The 21,826-nt window shown below is 43.2% G+C and overlaps 1 protein-coding gene and 1 long non-coding RNA gene across 2 annotated transcripts in view; one reads left to right on the forward strand and one right to left on the reverse strand.

Moving 5' to 3' along the window:
- setbp1 (SET binding protein 1) overlaps positions 1-10,893 on the reverse strand; it is a 39,256-nt gene extending 28,363 nt beyond the window's left edge. The window contains exons 1-2 of the mRNA XM_044025782.1: positions 9,907-10,893; positions 1-587 (exon numbers count right to left, since the gene is read on the reverse strand). Coding sequence (XP_043881717.1) covers positions 1-429 — 429 coding nt within the window. The 5' untranslated portion in view covers positions 430-587; positions 9,907-10,893. The remainder of the gene's footprint in view (positions 588-9,906) is intronic.
- Positions 10,894-12,173: 1,280 nt separating this feature from the next.
- Positions 12,174-14,273, forward strand: LOC122769914. The gene is made up of 2 exons (XR_006360478.1): positions 12,174-12,341; positions 13,650-14,273. It is a non-coding gene; the product is annotated as an uncharacterized LOC122769914 (long non-coding RNA).
- Positions 14,274-21,826: the final 7,553 nt, after the last annotated feature.

Raw genomic sequence — 21,826 nt, forward strand, 5'->3', positions numbered from 1 at the left:
CCTTTTTCTGGGCGGTCCTCGTTCTTCATCTTTCTGGCCCCTCCCCGCTCCGCCTCCTGTTCGTCCCTGCCGCCCCGCTTTGCCCTCTCCGGCTGGAGGCCGGATGGTCATCCTGATCTCCGGCGGACAAATGTAGTTCTCAAGGCTCTTAGGAGGCTTCTTGGTGCGCTTGGTGGTCTGGATCTTCAGCTTTAGACTTCCTTCCTGGAAACTCGCTTCCTTGATGGAGAACTCCTGCTCTTCCAAAAGCCCCTCCCCCTGCTCCTCAAGCCCCTCCCCTTCACTGATGCCACCGTTAATCACATCGTCACCGCACACCAAACCAATGTCTCGTGCTCCTTCCCGGTCCTCGTCATTTGGCCCCACCCTGCCTCCCTTTAACTCCACCTCGTTGGGTTGGGCCGAGCCAACCAGATCCCTTGGCTCCATCCACACTCCAGCCAAAGCCAGTTAGGATGGGGGAAGCTGTGGCGGCCAGCCAAAAGGAGGAAAGAGAACAGAGGTCTGTCCGACGGGTTGGTTGTTATCGGTCAGCTACTGGGGTTCGGTTGGTTGTCCCACGGGATCACAGCGAAGCCAGGGACAGTCTGCAGAGAGAACAGATGAATTATACAATTAGTAAAAGAGGCAACACCAAGGCTTCATCGTTCCTTAAAAAAAAACATACACATGTACACATGTTGACTAAAACAACTTGCCCTGTCATCCCCATAGTAGCACTGCTACGCTTAGTCGGTGGTGTTGACAGAAATCAATTAGTCGCAGACCAATGTAATTGTGAGTTACATCGCCGTGTGGCTTTTTCAAAGCTGTGGACCTGAACAACATCATATTTTATGTGGAGTGAGACATCTCACGTCCTACACATCTCTGCTGGGAGTCGCACAGCTAAGAGTAAAGCTTCTCTAGATGGTTTTCAGCAACCTTCACTCATCTTCTACCGCCCTTTCCTCCACATGAGGGTCACAACATCATGACAAAGCTCCTGAATCAGTAGGTTGTTAAACAGAAAAAGCTGTGGTGAGGGAAAAAAAACAGCACTGGTATTCTATTGTCTTTGATTAATTCAGTGAGGCTGCAGCAACTTCAAACATCTCTGCAGATCCCAACATTTGCTTGCTAAGTCCCAACCGACGCGACCGAAGCACAACTCCCCACAGGCACCTTGATCGAAAACACTTCTGGCTTCTTCCATGTGGATTTCCAGCATTTTTAGATGCTGCATGAACACAGGCGTCTTTCTCTCTTTAACCAATCCTTCCTAATCTTGTCTCTCTCACTTTGTCCCTTGTTCGCTCACACTGACACATCAGAAAAAAAGAGTTGATCAGTGATGAGTGCAAAACTAAGAAATCCTTCCTCTGTGCTCTGAAAACAGGCTGAAGATAGCCTGAGGACAGAAGATGGCAAAAAAAAGAGAGAAAGAAGCTGAGTTCTTTTGTATTTTTTTAACCAGAGCTTGGAACAAGGGAGGAAATCACACAGGGGGGAAAGGGGAAAGAGCAGCAGAGAAAGAAGGAGGGAAGGAATCTAAATTCTTTCCCCAGATGTGGTTTACGAGCTGGTCTGGAAAAACCAGAGTCTGAGCTGTTTTACACACGCATGCAGTGGCATCGCTCCACACATGCATGCTCGCTCTGCACACGTCTGCACATAACTACCCACACGTTCCACAAAGAAATGTTGCTGTCACAGAATTCACTGCTAGTCCATCACTCTCCGCAGGAGCGGCTGCGGCAGCCATTTCTCAGAGGATTCGGGTCTCAAATTTCCCTTGACGCAGGCCCAGAAGTATATTACACACACACACAGACAGACATAGGCATGCACTTACACACAGGTGTACGAGCAGGAAGCAACCAAAACAAACATTGGACTACACTTCTCGCTATAGCTCCAGGGAATCCCATCAGTCAATATGACACGAGGCATGACTGAGCTGGAAGTGGGGAATGCTGTCTCACACACTGGGGCTCAGACTGACACCACTTCCACTGATGTGAACCCAGACTACCCGCGGACATGACTCCAGTGAAAGCTAACAACTCGCTGCAGACCTATAGTGACCCAAGAGTTTGAAAGCGTACGCTGAATATTACCCACCTCAGTGTGACATGGTTAGGGTATCTACTGTACTGTGTTTTTCTCTGTGTGCACTGCTGTACCAGCCCATGCTACTGTACTAACAGCTGATCCCCCATCTTAATACCCAACAGGCCCCACACCACACATGCTTACAGTGTGATTGAATTATCATAATCCACAGAGGTATTTCAACAAACCTGTCTGTGTAAAGACTGCACACAAACAGTGTTCAACCCTGAGGTCAGAGTCAATGTTTCCTTTGTTGGATTTATAGATTAAGTACAAATGGAAAAAAAAACAAAACATAGACTGTTATAAACCTTTAGGTTTGTTGAAAAGGAGCTGGTCTTTCAGTCCGGTAGCTTCACTGTGGTAAAGTTGGCGACGAGAAACAAGACTTAAACAACCAGTAATAACTTCTTGATTCATTTCCCGCCTCCCTGGAAGTCATTGATTTTGTCATTGATTAATTCATTAAGTGCAGGAGGAAAAGAAACCAAACAGAACAGAACAAAAGCTACCCAAGGAAAGTAATTTATTATAACTCTGAGCATTCTGTGTCATCATTACATTTACTGCATCTCTGAGGAGGAGCTGCTTTCAAGAATTATTACAAAGACCATCATTTAAAAAATGATCTTCCAGCAGCTACATGCACTCAACCCTCACTTAATTACACCTGTTTTTCAACGCTTATATCTAATCAAGCAGTCAGACGGCAACAGCTCAATGCATTTAGAGGCAAGTAGACATGGTCAAGGCGACCTGCTGAAATTCACATCGAGCATTATTGAACGCTGCTGCTGGTGCCAGACAGGCTGGTCCAATTCAAAAACTGCTGATGTACCGGGATTTAAACATATAGCCATATCTAAGGTTTGCAGAGGAACGGTCCAAATAAGAGAATGTATCCACTGAGCAGCAGTTTTCTGGGTAAAAATGCAATAATTACTCAAATAAGCACTTGTTACAACAAAGGTTTGCACAAGTTCTTGTTCAAATGATCACCAAGATCACACCTGGTGTCATTCCTGCTACTTTTATGAGTTTCTAATCAAACCTAATCAAATGATCGTCTTTGTAAAAGTTCTAAGCAATCTGACATCTACACACTTAAGCCGTCTTAATGGAATACTTCTGATGAAAAGAGTCCTCACAGCTGATGCTATAAGACAGCTTTGAGCGATATATTGATACGAAACTAGAGAACGCACCCAGCAAACACAAAACCATCATTCAGTTTCCCACAATGACAATACACCCACCTTTTTTTTTTTTTTAAATAAATCCTGAATCCACATATGCATCACCACCAAACTTTATTAATTTCTTTCTCGAGCCGTAAACTTCATCTCTTGAAGGTGTTTTCCAAATCTGTCTTTTTCTTTTTGAGTTATACTCTTGACATAAATAAATGCAGACAAAAACATCACCTCCCGGGTGAAAGTAAAAATTGATCATCTCAGGAAAGTCTCTGAAAGATGATTTAACACCCCATTAACATGAATAATCCCCCCGGCTTCCTGGAAGTGAAGAAATCAGTCCAAAAACTTAAGGTATGCTTTGGAAAGTGGTCAGCAGTATTGTACAGCAAAGACAATTTGCATTTAATGGACTGAAACGTGCAGAACCGCCGCTGCATGCAGTCCTTGAATAACTTAAGTTTTATGGGGATAAACGAAGGACTCACTCTCAGTCCGTACTGCCCACATGACCCCGTTTGGTCCTCCCAGTCTCTAATGTCAGCTTCATGACTCGCCCTGATGGCATGTGTGAAAGCCACCCTGTCTGCCATGTGACTGAGGACAATGACAGGAAAAAGAGGCAGTTGCCAACCACAACATCACACAAACACACACATCCAAATGAAACCTATCCACTTGGGTGGTGCCCTGAAGACTCGCTCAGTAATGACGTTAGAAAAAGAACAAATTATCCTGTTAGTCCGACTAAAACTGGACTTTTCAAATACATGTAAACATGTTAGTGCAACTGAAATTGTACTAAATCCAATTTCTCAAAGAACACTAACACACACCAGATAATGCGATTGCGAGGCCAATTACTTTTGCATGTATGTGTTCAGTCAAGCTGAAACTGGCCTGGGTGCCATGCACATGCTCCACAGTTCCCACCCCTGGACTTTGACCCAAAAACAGTAGGAGAATAAAGCAACAGCAAGAAAACCTTTATCAGCTTAATCAATTACATTTTTAACCAAGTTAATGGATGGTAGAAGGACACAACATGGCACTCGACAGGATCATAACTACCCGCCGACTAAAGTTGTAGGTCAAATGATCAGTCAACCGGGAAACACCCAATATTAATGCTGTGTTTCTGCCATGGTACGCTTTGGGTTGCTACAGTATGGGATGGTTCGTACCGTTTCGGCTGAGTACCTTTACTTGCTAGACGGGGTGTGGGCTCTGCTCGATGGCCACATCAGCGAGAAGCATCACATGGCATCGGTGCGACAGCTAAGATGACACAGCATACGACAGTGGATTACGTCCAGCAGCTCTTTTTTTCCTGCTCGGTTTGTGGCTGTTTGTCTCAACACGACGTCAAGCTCTGGATGAGAATAGACGGCAGGTGTTGAAGAAACGCCCGTCGCAAGGGAGTGACGTTTTTCTGTCGCCCAGTCAGCCTGAACGTACCGTACCATTTTACCCAGGTACCCCAAGGGAAGGGTGCCAGAAATGAAATGGTTGGGGCGGGGCCAGTTCTTTTGCTTCTATTCCTAATGGAAACGCAAAAAAATACATACCGTACCAAACCGAACCTTTCCACCGATTCCCCACTAGTGTTTGTAAGGTGGGTGGGACAAACGGCAGATTTGGCAGCATAGTCAGACTACAACCGTAGCTCAACTTAACTGTACATGTACAAAACGTACTGCGTGCCCCCCTAACAACCCCTGAACAACCCAGTATGACAACAAAATGGTGTCATACATCAGTACAACCTTCACTGTGGGCTATTGCTGGGTAAACTATTTAGCTGGGTCAAGACTATTCTTCCTCGCTCCCTGCTTGGTGCCATAAGCTGTGTTAGTTCTCCGTTATTGGCAGAGAGGCTGAGAGTTTATGTAAGACTGACCCCTCCTCGGGCCTCTCTTGCCTAGCTAGCCTGAGCCTCGCTGTCTCTCTCCCTCTCTCTTTTTCTCTTCTATCACACTCTTTACACACACATACACACCTCGACCGGCCTCAGACAGCAGGGTGATTGTGAGCGGCCAGACTCGCTGCATAAATAGCTTTATTATGTTCTCAAAACTGCCAGCTCTAACCAGCTTCCCTCTCAAATAGCATAAGGTGCCTGTGCTGGATGTGAACGAGACACTCCTCCAGCGTTCTGCCTCGTCCTTTGAAAACAATTACGATAAAGCTTTGATAATGGAGTACAGATGGACAGAAGAGAGATGGTGAATGATACAGACACACAGACATAACAGAGGCAGAGAGGGAGTCTGAGTGAGAGACACAGAGAAAAGGGAGTGAGAGAGAGATGGCAGCAGAAACACAACCTTTTAAGGCTGCATACCCAGCAGCCCAATGCCTGAGGTGGACTCACAAATAGCTCATATGCACACACACGCACACACACACACACACATGCACCAGCACACCAAACACCCATGTGATTACAAAAGGTAAAGTCTGTATTTTTCTTCATTTCTTTGATGTGAGTGAAGTGGAGGCTCAGAACATCCCTGGCTCCAGATAAGTATCTCAGAGGGATGATGAACATTGTCTGTTTGCCATTTTCAGTTTTCATTTATCGCTTTCTCTCTTTTATCCCATGCCCCGGAGTGAGGGGGCAATCATATAAACCCATGTTTCGAGAAGGATCCAAACTTTGGGAGGAGGAAAAAAATCAAAAACAACGGCCCCAGCTTTTTACCACCTCCAAATCAAGAGGGCACAGGCGTGCTGGAAGCCTATTTGTTCTCAGCATCAGTGCAAGGTGGAGTAAGGTGGAGGTGGAGGAGGTCAGGTTTTTTTTTTTACCCAGTCTACATTGACCATTCTGCTCTTCTGTTCCGTCTTCTCCCGGTTTGCCAGTTGCGGGTAGCCTGGAAGTAAGAATATACTGAATAGACATCTGGGGGCGACTCTGCTGGTTGAAAAGTCTGAAATGATTTATAACGTCAGTAAATATTTCCCTGAGAGTTAATTGCCTGAAATGCTAGTTTTAGGTCCTCTTCAATTGAACATGTCAGTTTTTAAATGATGTTCCCATTTACGGGAAAACAGACAATAAAGCACGGCACATATGAGTGAACACCAGTGTGATTGACAGCTGGTATCATCTAAAGGAGTCTGGTTGCAGGTGACGTCGGAATTACCAGTTGCGAAATCCCAACATGGCACTGTCCAAATTGCCAATCTCAAGGATTCCAAATGGGAATTCAGATTCTTACGGGTGATGTCACTACCCGATTGCCCCTTGGATATGATATGCAAAACACAAACCCCTTAGTTCAGCGTCAAGCGTGCGTTTGGCGATAGGACTAGAAGTACAGTCAATAAGTACTGTGTGTGAGACAGCCGTAATAGAAAATGATGGCTTTGCAGGCACTATGTGTCGCCCTGCACGCACGCACACACTCCTCTGGATGAGCCATTTGCCAGGTAGCACTAAAACCATCCTCACCTAACTACCCTGCAGACGCAGATGAATGTTAAACCATTTTAACTGCAGCAGAAGCCACAAAATGGCTGTCAGCAAAAAAAAAAAAAAAACACCTCCCCTACTCCCCAACTATTTTGCTCCTTCTCCTCACCTCACCCTCCCACCCAACCTCTGTTTTCTCCCCTCTTCTGTGTGTGCTTCCTCTTTCATTTACCCACCTACCTCTCCCTCTCTCTTTCTCTGTGTGCTCTGCCAAAAGGTACTCCAGAGCTGAATTTCTTGCTAAGAGCGGCTGCCAACAGTAAGATTTGTCCTTGGATCCCATTTGCATTCCCCCCACCATCTCTTGTGATCTTATTTCGACCCGAGGAATCCAGCTGAGAAGGGGATACACCTACTCGATTTCTCATGCTTTAATTTAAAAGTGGCATGGGCTTCTCATTACCCAGGAGGAAGTTTAATAGCCTGATTCATAGTTTTACGCCCCGAGAACACTGCCGGAGTTTTAACTCCCCCAATCCTGTTAAAGAGACAAGATCGATGGTCCCATCTAAGTCTGAATCCATCCCTTAACCCCATTTCCCTTCATCTCGTCACGCACGTCTTTTACAAGTGCCTCTCCTCTCATGCCATTTTTCTGCTCTTTTCCACACCTTCGTTTCTACATATTCCTGAGACCTGACCTTTTTCTTATTTCCATGCTTATCCTGACTCACTGAAGTTTTTCTATTTCTATCCTCTGGAGGTGTCTGGATGCCCGGTTAAAGCACGGCCATCACTCCTGTCCACACTAACTCTGACATCTACCTGCGAGCCACTTTGAAAAACAAACATCCTTTTGCTCTCTACTTGCTGCCTCTGTAAATCTAGAGTGGATGTGATTGTTAGTGATTTTGAAAGCATTGTTCTAAATTTGACAAGTGGAGGCATGTTGGTTTCCCATGTCAACAAAGGAGAAAGGGTGACAGACAAAACTGCCAGACAGCAGTGACCAAGACCCCGAACATATTTGAGAAGATGCAAGGCACAAAGATCCAGCCAGGCCAAAGCATCTTTTAAATCAAGTGTATACAACCCCACTTCCACAATAGTGCAAGAGCTGATAAGATATACCGGTCAATTTCTAACCAAACAACCAGCATCCATTTTCTGTAATGGACAACAAAGGATTCATAAGGTTAGTAAACATGCTAGAGCCAAAGTACATAATCCCATCACAGACATACTTTTCTACTAGCTCTCTGTTAAGCCCACCCCACACTAGAGGATAATTGGCCAGATTATGGCCCCAATCTGGCCTTTCCGACAATCGTTGGTACCTCCCAATTTGAGTCTGATTTGAACAGATTATCTGGCCACAGGTAGTTGATAGTTACGACTTGGACAGCGATTGGGGGCGTGAGCAGAACCCCAATGACAGCGAGTTGATGTTGCATACTTTTGTTTAGAACTGTAACTTGTACAAGCCAAGTTGATTCTGTCTTCTCAGCCATGACTTCATCCACAGTTTTTTGGGGGATTTTTGCATTTCTCAGCACAAAACATCACGAGTTTCTATGAGATCTCAAAATCCCTGGAATCTCCTCCCTGAAACTGTTTGATTTAACGTCAAGTGTGTGGTCCTGCGTCTCGTCTGGTGCTTTCTCAGGATTAAAACATTCAACGTCGGTTGGGAAGTTTGTTTTGTCTGTGGTCTCCCATGTTTTTAAAATCCAGTCCGATCTGAAAATCCTCTAGTGGGACGCAGGCTTCGAAAAAGACTGCTAGAGCCTCAGCATAATGGACTTCCCGATGCTACTCAGAGGTATATTACTATCAAAATTAATATCACACCATGGATACCACAGTGTTTTCTCTACATTATGTAGCAGCAGTGTGCCGCTGCTAGACTATTAAACACCACTGCTGAAACTTCACACAGTAATTAATAAATGCAACTAAATGATTATCACTCAAAACTTGCACTCGTGAGCACAAACGCTGCAAACTGAGACACGAATAGTGAGTAGCAGGCTGTTTAATTTAAAAACTACTGTATCTTGACTTTGGGCAAATGTGGGCCACACCATCACAACAATACAACTACTAAAAATAAGTCCAGGGAAAACACTGTGCTATAACAATATCTAGAACAGAATTAGTTATTTTTGCACACACACACCGATTAGTGTTTTTTTTAACACACACAAGAGCCCAGGGAGCAATGGGGGGATTTGGGTGCCTTGCTCAGGTGCACCCCAGCCCTGGACCCATCCCAGTTCCTTTCCTCTTGGCCATGGGCTGCCAACACCATCGCAGCGTGGATACGAACACAATATTGCAATAAATACTGCACCGTGGACGTATTGCGAGATTTTGATATCACTACATCCGTGCAAATGGCTGTCAGTGTGGTGGTGTCGGCATGTGTGTGTGTGTGTGTGTGTGTGGATGAAGAACAATGCAGAGTCAGGAATGAAACACACACTCACTCCTGGCAGTCACTCCTGAGTGTCTTTGCCACAACTTGCAACTTCAAAGCACAACTGGCTTCACCCAGAACAAGCAGGGAGAGACAGACAGAGAGAGAGAGACAAAAAAAGAGATCTTACATGACTCCTCACAGATTAAGTGTGTGACATTTAAGGGCTAACACCTGGCTGCTGCCTGTGTCACACACAAACACACACACACACTGTGATGCTGTGTGTGTGGGACAGACTTATCAATGTCAGAGAGGAGGCAGGAGGTCCAGCACAGCAGAGGAACATGTGAAGCGAGAGTGTGAACAGCAGTGCTGAGCTGCTCCTTCATCACTGTAGTACTGGACACTTCATCCCATTGACCTAATTGGCTGTTTTATCTCACTGCCGCCCAATTACCAAGCATGAACCACTAACAGGGACAGCATTGCACGAGCTGCTGCGTGCGTGTGCTCGTGTGTGTCCACGCATGCATGTGCTTCGACGATTTTTTTTTTTTTTTTGGAATGTGCCTACAAGCGATTCTCACATAATTTCATACATTTTTTTTTAATTAAAATAATGTCAGAGGCTAAATGAAGGCATGCAACAAGAGAAATGAGAAGCATTATCACTTTATATCATCTAACATGTTTGAATAATAACAATAATAATAATAATAACATAAAGACATGAGGTGAATTCAGGTGTGGAATGTGGCCAGTCGACCGGCGCTACTTACCCATGTCTAAATGTTGTCACAGTCTCGGCTCGAACGTGTAAATATTTCATCAAGATCATTTACAATCCATTTGGACACATTTTACGCAAGCGACGGATGGGATGACAGCCTCCCGGGGAGCTGTCACACGGTGCAGAAAAAAAAAACCGTGCGGGTATATTTTTGAAAGAAAACCCGGAGGAAAATGGCGTCAACGGTGCTTTGGAGAGAGGGAGAGGAAGGAAAGGAAAGGAAGGAAGGGGGGAAAAAGGGCGAATATAGGATTTTCTTTTTTTTTTGCACTCGATCTGATGACAGAGGAAGGTAGAAAACAGGAGGAGGGGAGAGAGAGAGAGAAAAAACCCAATCGGAAACTTGGCGCTTGTGTCCAATTCCTCAGAGAAATCAGATCTGTCCAGTGCTCCTGCGGACTGACGCGTGTGAGCTGCTTTTGGTGCGCGGTGCGTCTGCGAAGCCGCGCAGGATCGCTGCTCACTCGCCGAAGCTGAGATCCCTCGCAAATCCGCTACTCGGTTAGGCAGGAGGGACGGAGGAGGAGGTGGCGGTGGCGGTGGTGGGGGTGAGTAGCACTGTTACTGCAGTCAAAACAAGCCCGCATCCGACTACAAGCCCAAAAAATCCAGCGGGGAAATGTCAGCGGCGAGAGCGCGCTTTTTACGCGTCAGCACGGAGTACAGGAGAGCCGAGGCTGGACACGGTGCTGTGGCTCGCTGTTTGTCGCCGGTTGCGTCGGATCACCGGTTCCCTCTTCTTCTTCTTCTTCTTCTTCTTCTCCTGCTTCTTCTTCGTCTTCTCTCCCTCGCGCTCCTTTTCTCTCTCTGCTTTTCCCGTGAATGTCAGGTCCTGGAGCCTGGTGTCTTGTAATGATCTCACCCAGCAGACTGAGAGAAAGCGCCTGAGCAGAGAGGAGAGGAGGAGAGGAGACGAGAGAGGAGGAGCGACATCGCCTCCACCTGGCAGCAGCAGCACACACACACACACACATACACAGTGAGAGCGTCTCCTTCTGTAACCTCCCCGCTCTCTTCCCCGTCCCTCTCTGTCCTGTGGGACAACTCTTACAGGAGAAACATCTGGCTTCAGGCCTGTTGTTTTGACTGAGTCTCCTCTGTGAGGACAAACATGTTTTATAATCACTTTATTCATGCATAAACACTCACTGTTTTACATATTTAAAAAAGGAACAACAGAAAAAACAAATCAGAAATGTAACCCCACTATTATTCATATATATATATATGTATATATACATATACATATATATATATGTATATATACATATATAATGTGACTGAAAATACAAAGAAGCACTTTTGTTCACAGTAACTAAATAGCAACAAGACAAGACAAATACCAAAAGTTACGCACTGCACCTTTAATCATGCACCGAGCACATACCCTACTGGATATGAATTCAGTGTCAGTCAATAGATAATCACATAATACCAATAATATGCTCTATAGAAAGCAGATAAATACATGAATATGGAAGTTTACATAAAACCCATGTAAGATGTAGTGAAAAAGAGCGCAATAACGATATAATCAAGGTAAAACACTGTTAAGTAAATGTAGTGGACTCACACGGAACAGCTTAAAAAATTCTGATCTCCAGATCTCAGAGACCTGGCTGAACAGTGGAGAGTTAAAAGTTCTTTGTTATCGTCCAGGTGGATTGACGTGGAAGCGATTAATAGAATTAAAATGAGTGAATTGAGTCTTTTGAATGGGTTAAATGACAACATAGTGTTCCGTTGGAACCTGGTGTGTCCCTCAGTTAATGAAAGTGAGTTTTAATAATTTATCATCTCTTTCCCTTTCCTGTTTTAATGTAGAGTGATAGGTGACGTCCACTGTGTTCACTTATTACTCCTTGTTATGATTTGCTGCCGCTGTTTAATGAACAAAAAGTCTTTGGACCGCACAGGGAAACGGCTGTAATTGATTAACTCAAAGAAAAATAAAAAATGATGGAACGATTTATGAATGAGTCAAGAAGGATGTTTAACAAGTTCCATTTCACCTTTATATAGTTTTACTACTGTGTAACGTGTGTATTTCGCAAAGATTGACTCGGACGACATTAGAGAGATAGAGAGACTATGATCACATGGGTCCACTCTCCTCCTCCTCCTCCTCCTCATCTACGACAGACGGTGATGTAAACGTCTGAGTCAGAACTAAACACATGCATGAATCTTATCTGATGTTCTGTAAATGCACGTCCTCGGGGGTGGTGGTGTTGGTGGGGGACTTGTGGGCATGCCTATAAATACACTTTATCACTTCTGTCTTAATAGGAACTGCATGGTTTTGCTCATGAACCACAAAACTATTGGACTGACTTTGGGGGTTTCTGTTATTGAGCAGGCAGCGTGTAATTAAGAGACGTCTGTGCTGACACATTTTGCTTCGGAGGAAGACGACTTGGACGCGTAAGTGTCGGTGAATAATGGTAGATTAGATAGTTAGATAGGGCAGTGTGTGTGTGTGTGTGTGTGTGCTGGTGGTTTCCCTTTAATATGTCACTTTACACCAGGATGGAAAAGCACACTCGTCGTTCCGTTAATTCATCTATTGTCAGACGTTGTGTTTATTTCACATCTCTCCATGCAAAACTTGACCTTCCTCGTATGGAAAACACATTTTAGCACAAACAAGTATAATGCACATGATGTCAGGTGACCTTTTCTCTCTGTGGTGCCCCACAGTTAACTCCTCCCTGGCATGTGCATGTGTGTGTGTGTGGGGAGTACCTACTGTGAGAGATACGGTGGTTAATTAACCTGAGTGGTATTTTTTAATGTTAGCTCAGTCGGGGTGTAAGAAACTATCGATATACTAATATTTCATGGTGTATTGATTCTTTAAAGCGCTCTTATCAATGTATCAGAAATATTACACACAGTGATTTGTGTTGTTTTAAAGCCTTGGTTACTTGTTTAACAAGGTTCTTCTATTCATACATCATTGTTTGGAAATAAAGCTTTTCTTATCATTGACCCGTGGTTCTCAAACTGTGGTATGTGTGTGTACCACCAGCTTCCTCTTGTGGTACTTGGAGGAAAGTTTGTAAACAGCCATACTAAAACTGGCCTAATTCTAAATAGACATACAGTCAAATTCAGTGCAAATGTCCAAATGTTGCAGTTGAAAAGTAAAGTAAACTGCTGTTGCTCACTGAAAATGCTAGTCATTTCTGTATTTCTGTAATCTATTTGGTGAGAAATAACCTTGAGAGATTTTATTTGATTAAGGGTTACATGGCTGGAGGTCAAAATGTCTGAAGGGGTACGAGACTGTGACAGGTTTGGGAGCCACTGTTCTACTGTATATACCAGGTTACCTAAAAGTATTTTGCCAGACAATGACTTTGGTAGAAGTTGAAGTCACTTTTTTTTAATAATATTACTTAAGTAAAAGTCTTTAAATATATGACATTACTGTACTTAGTGTAAGTATCAAAAGTAATTTCATGATATAAACTTCACTTCAGTAAATACACACCATTACCAATTCTTCTTCTTCTGATTTTATTTGGTAGTAACGAGTAACAAAGATAGTTGGGGGAAATGTAGCGGTGTCAAAGTAAATGTTGCTGTGAATTTTCTATTATGAAGTAAACCTTGGTGTAGTAATGGACCCTCATTTGACCTTTGGACTTCACATTAAACAGCTTTGCAAAAACTCTTTTTACCACCTAAAAAATATTGCAAAACTCCGCCCCTCTCTCTCACTTCCAGATGCAGAGAAACTTATCCACGCCTTTGTCTCCATCAAGCTGGACTACTGTAATGGTCTTCTTGTCGGGATCACAAACAAAAACATTCAGAAGCTTCAACACATACAAAACTGTGCTGCCCGGATCCTCACGAAGACTCGAAAATATGACCATATCACACCAATTCTCAAATCCCTTCATTGGCTCCCAGTCTCACACAGGATTGAATACAAAATCTCACTACTAACCCACCAGTGTCTCTATGGTAATGCTCCAACCTACTTGAAGGAGCTAATCACCCCTCAACCCACTCCACGACACCTCCGCTCCGGCCAGGCAAACGTCCTGCAAATCCCAAGGACCAAGCTCCGAACGATGGGAGACAGAGCCTTCTGCTACGTCGCTCCCAGTTTTTGGAACGCTCTCCCTGACGACCTGAGAGCACCACTGACCCTAGGCACTTTTAAAAAAAGGCCTAAAAACCCCACCTTTTTAAGAAAGCTTTTTAAGTTTAATTGGCGATGTTCTCTCTCCAATTATTTTTATTTTTTATTTTATTTTTTTATTTTTATGTATGTAGCACTTTGAGATTGTTTGTTCAATATAAAGTTACATTTACAAATAAAATTCATTATCATTACTATAATTATTTTTGTTATTATTATTGATCAAGCACACTTTCAAACGCGTTTGGTTCCTTGGGTGTTGTTGTCTTTCACTTCCCTTACTGTGGTGCGTTGACTCGATTCAGAAAGTTATGTATGACAAAGAGTTGTGAGTTTCATTGGGCGTGTTTTCCAAACAACACCACGGTGACCTTTCGTCAGCCGTTTGCTCGTTTCTCCACCTATTATACGGTATTGTAGCACTGTGGGGGGGCGTGTTTATGTTCCAGCTCTGCAGTGTTTTATTCCACTACACATTTCCTCCATCTTTGTTACTCGTTACTACCAAATAAAATCAGAAGAAGAGTTGTTAATGGTCTGTATTTATATAAAGCTTTTCTAGTCTTGATGAGCTGTCATTCACCCATTCACATGCTGCAACACGGGGTTAAGTGTCTTGCTCAAGGACACATACAGACTAGCAGAGCCAGGAATTGAACCCACAACCTTCCAGTTGAAAGACAACTCGCCCCACCACTGAGCTCCCATGTCTAACTCCTCACTTTTCTGATAATACTTTTACTTTTACTTGTAAAACTTAAGTAAAACTTAGTTTCTGGTAACATACTTGTACTTTTACTCAAGTATCTTGTATAAAGTAAGGTACTCTATACAAGACTCTGGTACTCGGTGAGACCCAAATGTGTTCACAGTGATGGTGAGTGTGGAGGGGAAAAACATCACTCTACTTTCTCACTTTGATTTTGGTATTGTGTTATTTCGGGACACACGGGGGTCCACGCGGTTGGTGTAGTGGTTAGCACTCTTGACACGGGTCCGTGACCTGGTTGCAACAAGGGCCTTCCTGCATGGAGTTTGCATGTTCTCCCCGTGTGTGTGTGTGTGTGTGTGTGTGTGGGTTTTCTCCCGGGTTTTCCGGTTTCCTCCCGCAGTCCAAAAACATGCAGATTTGGGGATCAGGTTGTTTGTCTCTGTGTGTCCCTGTGATGGACTGGCGACCTGTCCAGGGTGTACCCTGCCTTTCGCCCTATGTCAGCTGGGACTGGCACCAGCAACCCTCATGTGGAGGATGAAGCGGCAGAAGATGAGTGAGTGAGTGAGTGAGTGAATGAGATACAAGATACAAGATACAAGATTACACAGCAAGTTTAGGGTTTCGGAGAAATTAAATGTCATTTTTAGGACCTCACAAATGTAGAAGTACAAGCGTGTGTGTGTGCGCACGTGCACGCGTGTGTGTGTGTGTGTTCACACATTATTGATTTGGAATGTGTGCAAAAATACAAAGAGACCCCTGAGAGTGAAGGGTCAACAGCTGCTCCCCAACAACCAATCAATTGCAGTGTATTAGTAAACATAACACACACACACACGCACACGGAGAGAGCGGAAGAGCGAGACAGACACGTACAGAAGGCACTCTGTTCACTCTCTTGAATCTGTTGCTATGGATACCAGATACAGGCAGCCAAGAGGGAGCAGTTTTCCAGCTTAAACTGTAAATATTGAATTATGATGGGGAGGAAAGAGACAGCAGTGCAGGGCAACGTTCCTGTCTGAATGATCTAAATATCTACATAATCCTTTCATCTCTATTCACTGCTACAGAAGAAGAAAAAGAGACAAAAACTGGAGCATCATTCATGTTCATCAAGTACAACATAAAAAGATCAATCTGTCATCCTGATCCAGCCATTTATCTAACTCTGACTGAGAGGCTTCTTCCATTCCTTCATCTCCTTCTGCCTTTTTTGTCTGGGACATCTTCGTTCCCTCGAGTGGCGGAAAAGTTAATAAAGCTCTCGTATGGCAACATATGAAAGGGGATTTTATTCACGCCACTTTAGCAGACACGGAGGCTTCGCGTGGCAACGGCACATCTGTGGTTTCATCAGTGGTGAGAGAGAAGATTGGCCGTGTGAACTGTGAGCAAAGAGACAACGATTCGTTCAAAACATACACAGACATTTAAAGATATGGAATACAGAAGAACACCAAGAAGGACAATACCACGAAATATCTAGTGTGATTTTGACTTTGACAATTCTGCAGCCATAAAATCAAAAATAAATCCAGGCGGCCAAAATATCATGATGGTCATCAAAGGGTTAACATCACTTAATACGTTTGTGAGCAATGTTTGATCATTTTATATACATGCACTTATATTTGTCACATTATTAAGGCCCTTTGAGTTTGACACCCCTGATCTAAGAGGAACATTCACATTTCAATAACCAAAGACACGGACAGATATCAAAAATCACTGTGTGTCGGCCATGTGGGTCAAACTGTAAAATACTCACTCTGAAAATGTTAAAACATGCACTACACACAACAGGCCCAAAACTGTATGAGAACGACTTAATCTCGCAAGTATAATATCAAAGAGTTATAGACATCCAATGACATGTACATACATATCATTTTGTTGTCACCTTTGCCATGTTTTTGTAAAAAAAAATCTAATTTTAGGTAAGAGGTGCAGGTGTTAATAACTTATCTATGACAATGAACATGCTCTTTTGTCTGTTTGTGTGTAGATTTCCTATATATATATATATATATATATATATATATATATGTGTATGTATATATATATATACAACAACATGAGAGAAGACGCACAGATGTCAGTAGTGTCAGGGGTTTGTCATCTTTATGAATAATATAAGCAGTGGTGGAGACAGCAGAGCTAAAATAACAATAACAACTCTGCTGCTCATACGCCACTAGCCTCCCCGGGGGGGGGAGTGAAAAGATAGTCAGTGTCCTAACCTTGAGCTGACATTGTGAGCATGAGAGCCTCACATTCAATCAATGAAGGGCTTTTCTCAGGGAGTCCACTAATCTCACAGGAGCAGCAGAGGGTTCATCAGAGCTGAGAGACCCCAGGGACTGACGGAGGTAATGGTGTTAGCTCAGTGTGTGTGTGTGTGTGTGTGTGTGTGTGCTTATATTTGTTATCTCTTGTTACCTCAGTACCCCTAATGGAGATCAAAAACCTTGTCTTAATGAGGCAGAACCTCGTTTCTGAGGCACTTGTTAAGTATAGGGCTAAGATTTGAATTGTGGTTAGACTATAAGTAGTTATGGTTATGGTTAAGGTTAGCGATCATGCTTTATTTAGACTAGGGCTTTCCAAACTCTTTTTAACAAGGGCCAGATTTGATAATGTGAAGATTCTAATGCTCCCTTCAGACCTTTTTTTAACAGTAAACATGTATTTACATTGTTACAATTTTTAAATGGCAATATAAGTAAATCTAAGCCAAGCAGGAGTGAACAAATGAAATAAATTCCCGCTAACTAATGCTGATGACATGTGACCATTTTCTGTTTAACTCTGTTTGACTATATAATTCTTATAATATAAAAAAATTTGACTGAGGACCATGATTGGCCCACGGGCCAGACTTTGGACATGTCTGATGTAGACTGTTCAGATGAATACCACACTCTCCTAAAAAGAGTGGCTGTGCAAATCTTAGTGAGGACACTCATAGACATAATACATAGTCGAGCCCTTACCTTAACCTTAACTTAATCAAAGTCCTTAAAAAAAGTACCTTAAAAATTTAAAATCCGAGGAACAGACATAATGACCTCAGAAGGTCAAAAGGTCATCACAAATCAAGTTGGAATCAAGTTTGTTCTTCATGATGTGGGGACCTACATTTGTAAACACACTCACGTTATGGGGACCTGTCTTCCTTATGGGGACAAAAGGCCCCAAAAGACATGTTGTCTGGTTAGGTTAAGGTTAGGGTTAGACCAGTATTAGTAGTAGCCTCCAGGAAATTATTGTAAGTCAATGTAATGTCCTCTGAAGTCATGGAAACCAGATTGTGTGTGTGTGAATACATGACAGTATATTGACATTATACATGGAGCTATGGATGATAGTGTGTACTGTGTGCTGCCGATATGTGTCAGCGAGGAAAATGTGTGTGCGTGCACGCGCGTACGCGTGTGTGCGTGCGCGTCAGGAGGAGCGAGAGAGTGAGAAGTTAATGGGACGTGTGACAAGGTTGATTACTGAGGCCTCAGTGATCTGGCTGGGTTAATGAAGTAAATGACTCCTTGGAAAACACACCACTGGGTTTATCTTCAGCTCCTGATACCCTCAGATAAAACACAACGGCCTCCTCTTCTCCCTCATTACCTTTAAGAGACAATTGGCTCGGACACCCTGCTGCCTCAGTCGCACAAGGCACAGTGTGCAAACTCAGGGCAAATTTGGCATCAGGGTTTCCTTCTCATACGGTCAGTGCTTGTGATCTGTTTTATTTTCTGTATTGCATAGGCCACATAGAGCGCACACACCAGCGGCGCAAAGAGTACAGACATATGCTACTCAAAAGTACCACTATTGTACTGTACTGGTCTAAAAATGTACTCACGTTAAAGTAGCAAGGTTGGGGTTCTTTCTTGTGTCGTGCAACAAGGACACAAATCTCACAATAATTGTCTTTAATTAAAGGCAAACCTTTACAAATTAAAGTGCTGACAAAAGTCAAATATGTAATAATGTATCAGTCAAAATAGGTCAAAGGTCACAAATGCTTTAACCTTCTCACTCACTCAGGGACCTTAATTAGCACCAATTCACCTGTCCTCATCATTCACTGCCAAGGTTTCTGGTGCGTGAACATTTTTTTTTAACTCAGTACCAGATGTGAAGTACAGTACTTCTATACTTACTAACGAAAAGTAAAATTACAAATTTTAAGTACACAAAAAACCTACTCAATTACAGTAATGCGAGTAAACGTACTTCCCACCTCTGACATACACATACAGCAGGGGTGTGTGTAAAAAGTATTTAAATATTGTACTGAAATTATTGTTAATTTCATGAAATATTAGTAAAAGCTCTAAAAATCTACTCAAGAAAAGGTCAAAAGTTGCTAATTTAAGTTAAGCTAAGTTGTTGCACAGTTACAGAAAATCGTTCACGATAGGAAAAAAATAACAGTCACATGTTCAAAAAAACATTTCAAACGTGAGAATAATTTGCACGAAAGAAAAAAAAACGCGTTCGGTTCGCAGAGGCCTTTGGGATTGCGACCAATTTCATTGTACAATGTGAGTGTGCACTGACAATGAAGGCTTTCATTGTGTTCCATTCTATTCTAAAACATGTCAACACATGACATTTCAACATGAAGGCCAGTATAATGTGTCATTTCGGTGCAGACCATCCTATCGCAGTTTTTAACAATGAAGCCATTCAAGGTGCCATGAATTAGATTTTCTACATGTGGACCTTCTTTTCTCCTTCTTTTCACCAACAACAATCAAGTGGGCACTTTTCCCTGCATTTAATTCTGTATGTATTTGTTATTGTATAAATCAGTGCATTTGTTTATATATTCATTTGTTTGTCAGGGACAACAAAATAAACACGATAACATAGCAAAGAGGTATGAAACAGATGTAGTCCTTGTAGGATTTCTAGCCAAGGCTAATTTGCGATCCTTGTCCTTGGTTAATGTGATTTAAAGGTCCAGTGTGTGTAAGACTTTGGCCCCTTTACACCTGGAGTTAAATTGCGTTTTATGTGATTGGCTTTCAAACGGACAGCACCTGACCACTTGTAACTCGCACAGGTGTAAAAAAAAACACCTGAGGCACATTGAGGACATGTTGTTATCTGATCTGCCAAACCACTTTGGGAGGTGGTCTCTGACACACTGTGACCACATGCGACATGGGTCTCCAATTGTTGTTGTTGTTGATGTGGCGGCACACAGGGTGTGACGCGGTAGTCTGGGAGGTGGGGGAGGGGGGTGACCCCGTAATCAGATAGTGGATCTTGATGTGATGCACGTTAATACCAGGTGTAAACGCATGTGGTGAAGATCACAGAAAAACACGAATACCAGGTCTTTAGTGATGTTTAAGGTGAGACTGCAGACAGAGGACTCCTCCACTCGTCCTTGTCCTCCATCCTCAGGGCGCCCTTTGTGAAACTAGAAAGGATGTCATTCCTCTTCAGGAGTGGAAATGTGCAGGAGATGTGAACGGTGTGGAGGTGCGAGGTCGCGCGTGTCGCTTTGAAGGTGAGGAGCGGTATTTTGTAACTGATGCTGGAGGACGGGTGTGATGTGATGTGATGGAGGGGGTTTGTGAGATGATACAAGCTGCTGAGTTCTGAACCCCAGTTTATTTAGGGAGACAAGTGTCAAGAAAGGCAACAAATATAATGTATTATTATTTGTTATTATTTGCATAGTACGCCTCGGTGTCAAAATGCAGTAGAAACATAGCAGTGCAAGATGGTAACCTCCTTAAAACAAGGCCCTGACCAAACGTGCATAGTCTTATTCTAAGGCATTGGGGGGAAAAATAGTATTTTAAAGCAAATTTATACTCATACAAACATACTTATGAGTAGTATTTTCAATATCCACCAAGAAACCAAACTAATACGCTACTTTAGGAAAAAGATGACGTCATATTCCCAGCTCTCTCTTCATTCGCTGTCATTCATTGTCTTGTGTTAGGAGGTTGTTTGACAGTGTTTCCAACTACTGTCAATGAAATGTAACTTAAGTGAGCCTGAAAAGACACTAAATATCACTAGGACACGTCCTGTCTTTAAAGATTTCACGCATTTCTTTCCTCCGACTTTCTTCATTCTGTCTCTGTTTCTGTTATTATATGTTGTGTTTTTGGTGTAGCGTTACAGCGCAACTTACAGTCCTACAGTCATATGTGCTACAGCACTTTGAGTTCCGTGTGGACGGAGATATTTCCTGAAACGACGCCATCTTTGCGTCTTTTCGCGGCAAAGAAACATACAACTTTCGCTTCGTGTTGTTTCCGTGTGGACGTGGCCTAAGTGTAAAATTCCAGGTTTTAAAACTACTCAATCTTGGAAACACACCCATTACTGTGATTCCTTACTTTGTCGAAGACACATTTCAACACACACACACAAACAAAGAAAAAGAGAGACTTTTTTTTTTTTTAGCAATACTTTGTTCTCCATTTGGGACTGAGATAGAATTTCTCCCTAATGAGAGCAATAATGATGATGTGAGAGGAAATGCAGAGCGGAACAAAACCACAACAACAAAGACTAACCTTAATGCATTTGACAAGCGGACTCCCCGCTGCTTCTGTCTATGTGAGGAGATGACACCGTGCCCACCCACCCCCCCACCCCCCCCCGCTGCTACTTATAGAGACATTATCATAATGTTGTCTCAGTGTGAGCTCAGCTATCAAACACGCTCATCTTGAAGTCCTTCCACAAGGCCCGGTGTCTGCTGGCACCTCACATGCTGAAGAAAGGAGGCGAGTGGTAAACAACAAATAAATAAAAATTCTCTGGCCCCTGCATTTATTCAAACTGACAGCTCTGGTATCTAACGATGCAGCAACAGGACTGACAGCGCCGATCCGACGAATCTCCGCCGTCGCTTGTAAACAAACGGCGGCAAGAAAGATAATGGCATTCCTTCTGTTTGTCCTTCTGCTTATGCACCGCCTTGTCACCGCAGACATCTGTGAAAAATAAACACGGAGTGGGCAAATGAATCATGTTGTGGACTGCTGTCTGATT

Source organism: Solea senegalensis, linkage group LG5 (assembly GCF_019176455.1).
Source record: "Solea senegalensis isolate Sse05_10M linkage group LG5, IFAPA_SoseM_1, whole genome shotgun sequence".
Lineage (NCBI taxonomy): Eukaryota > Metazoa > Chordata > Actinopteri > Pleuronectiformes > Soleidae > Solea > Solea senegalensis.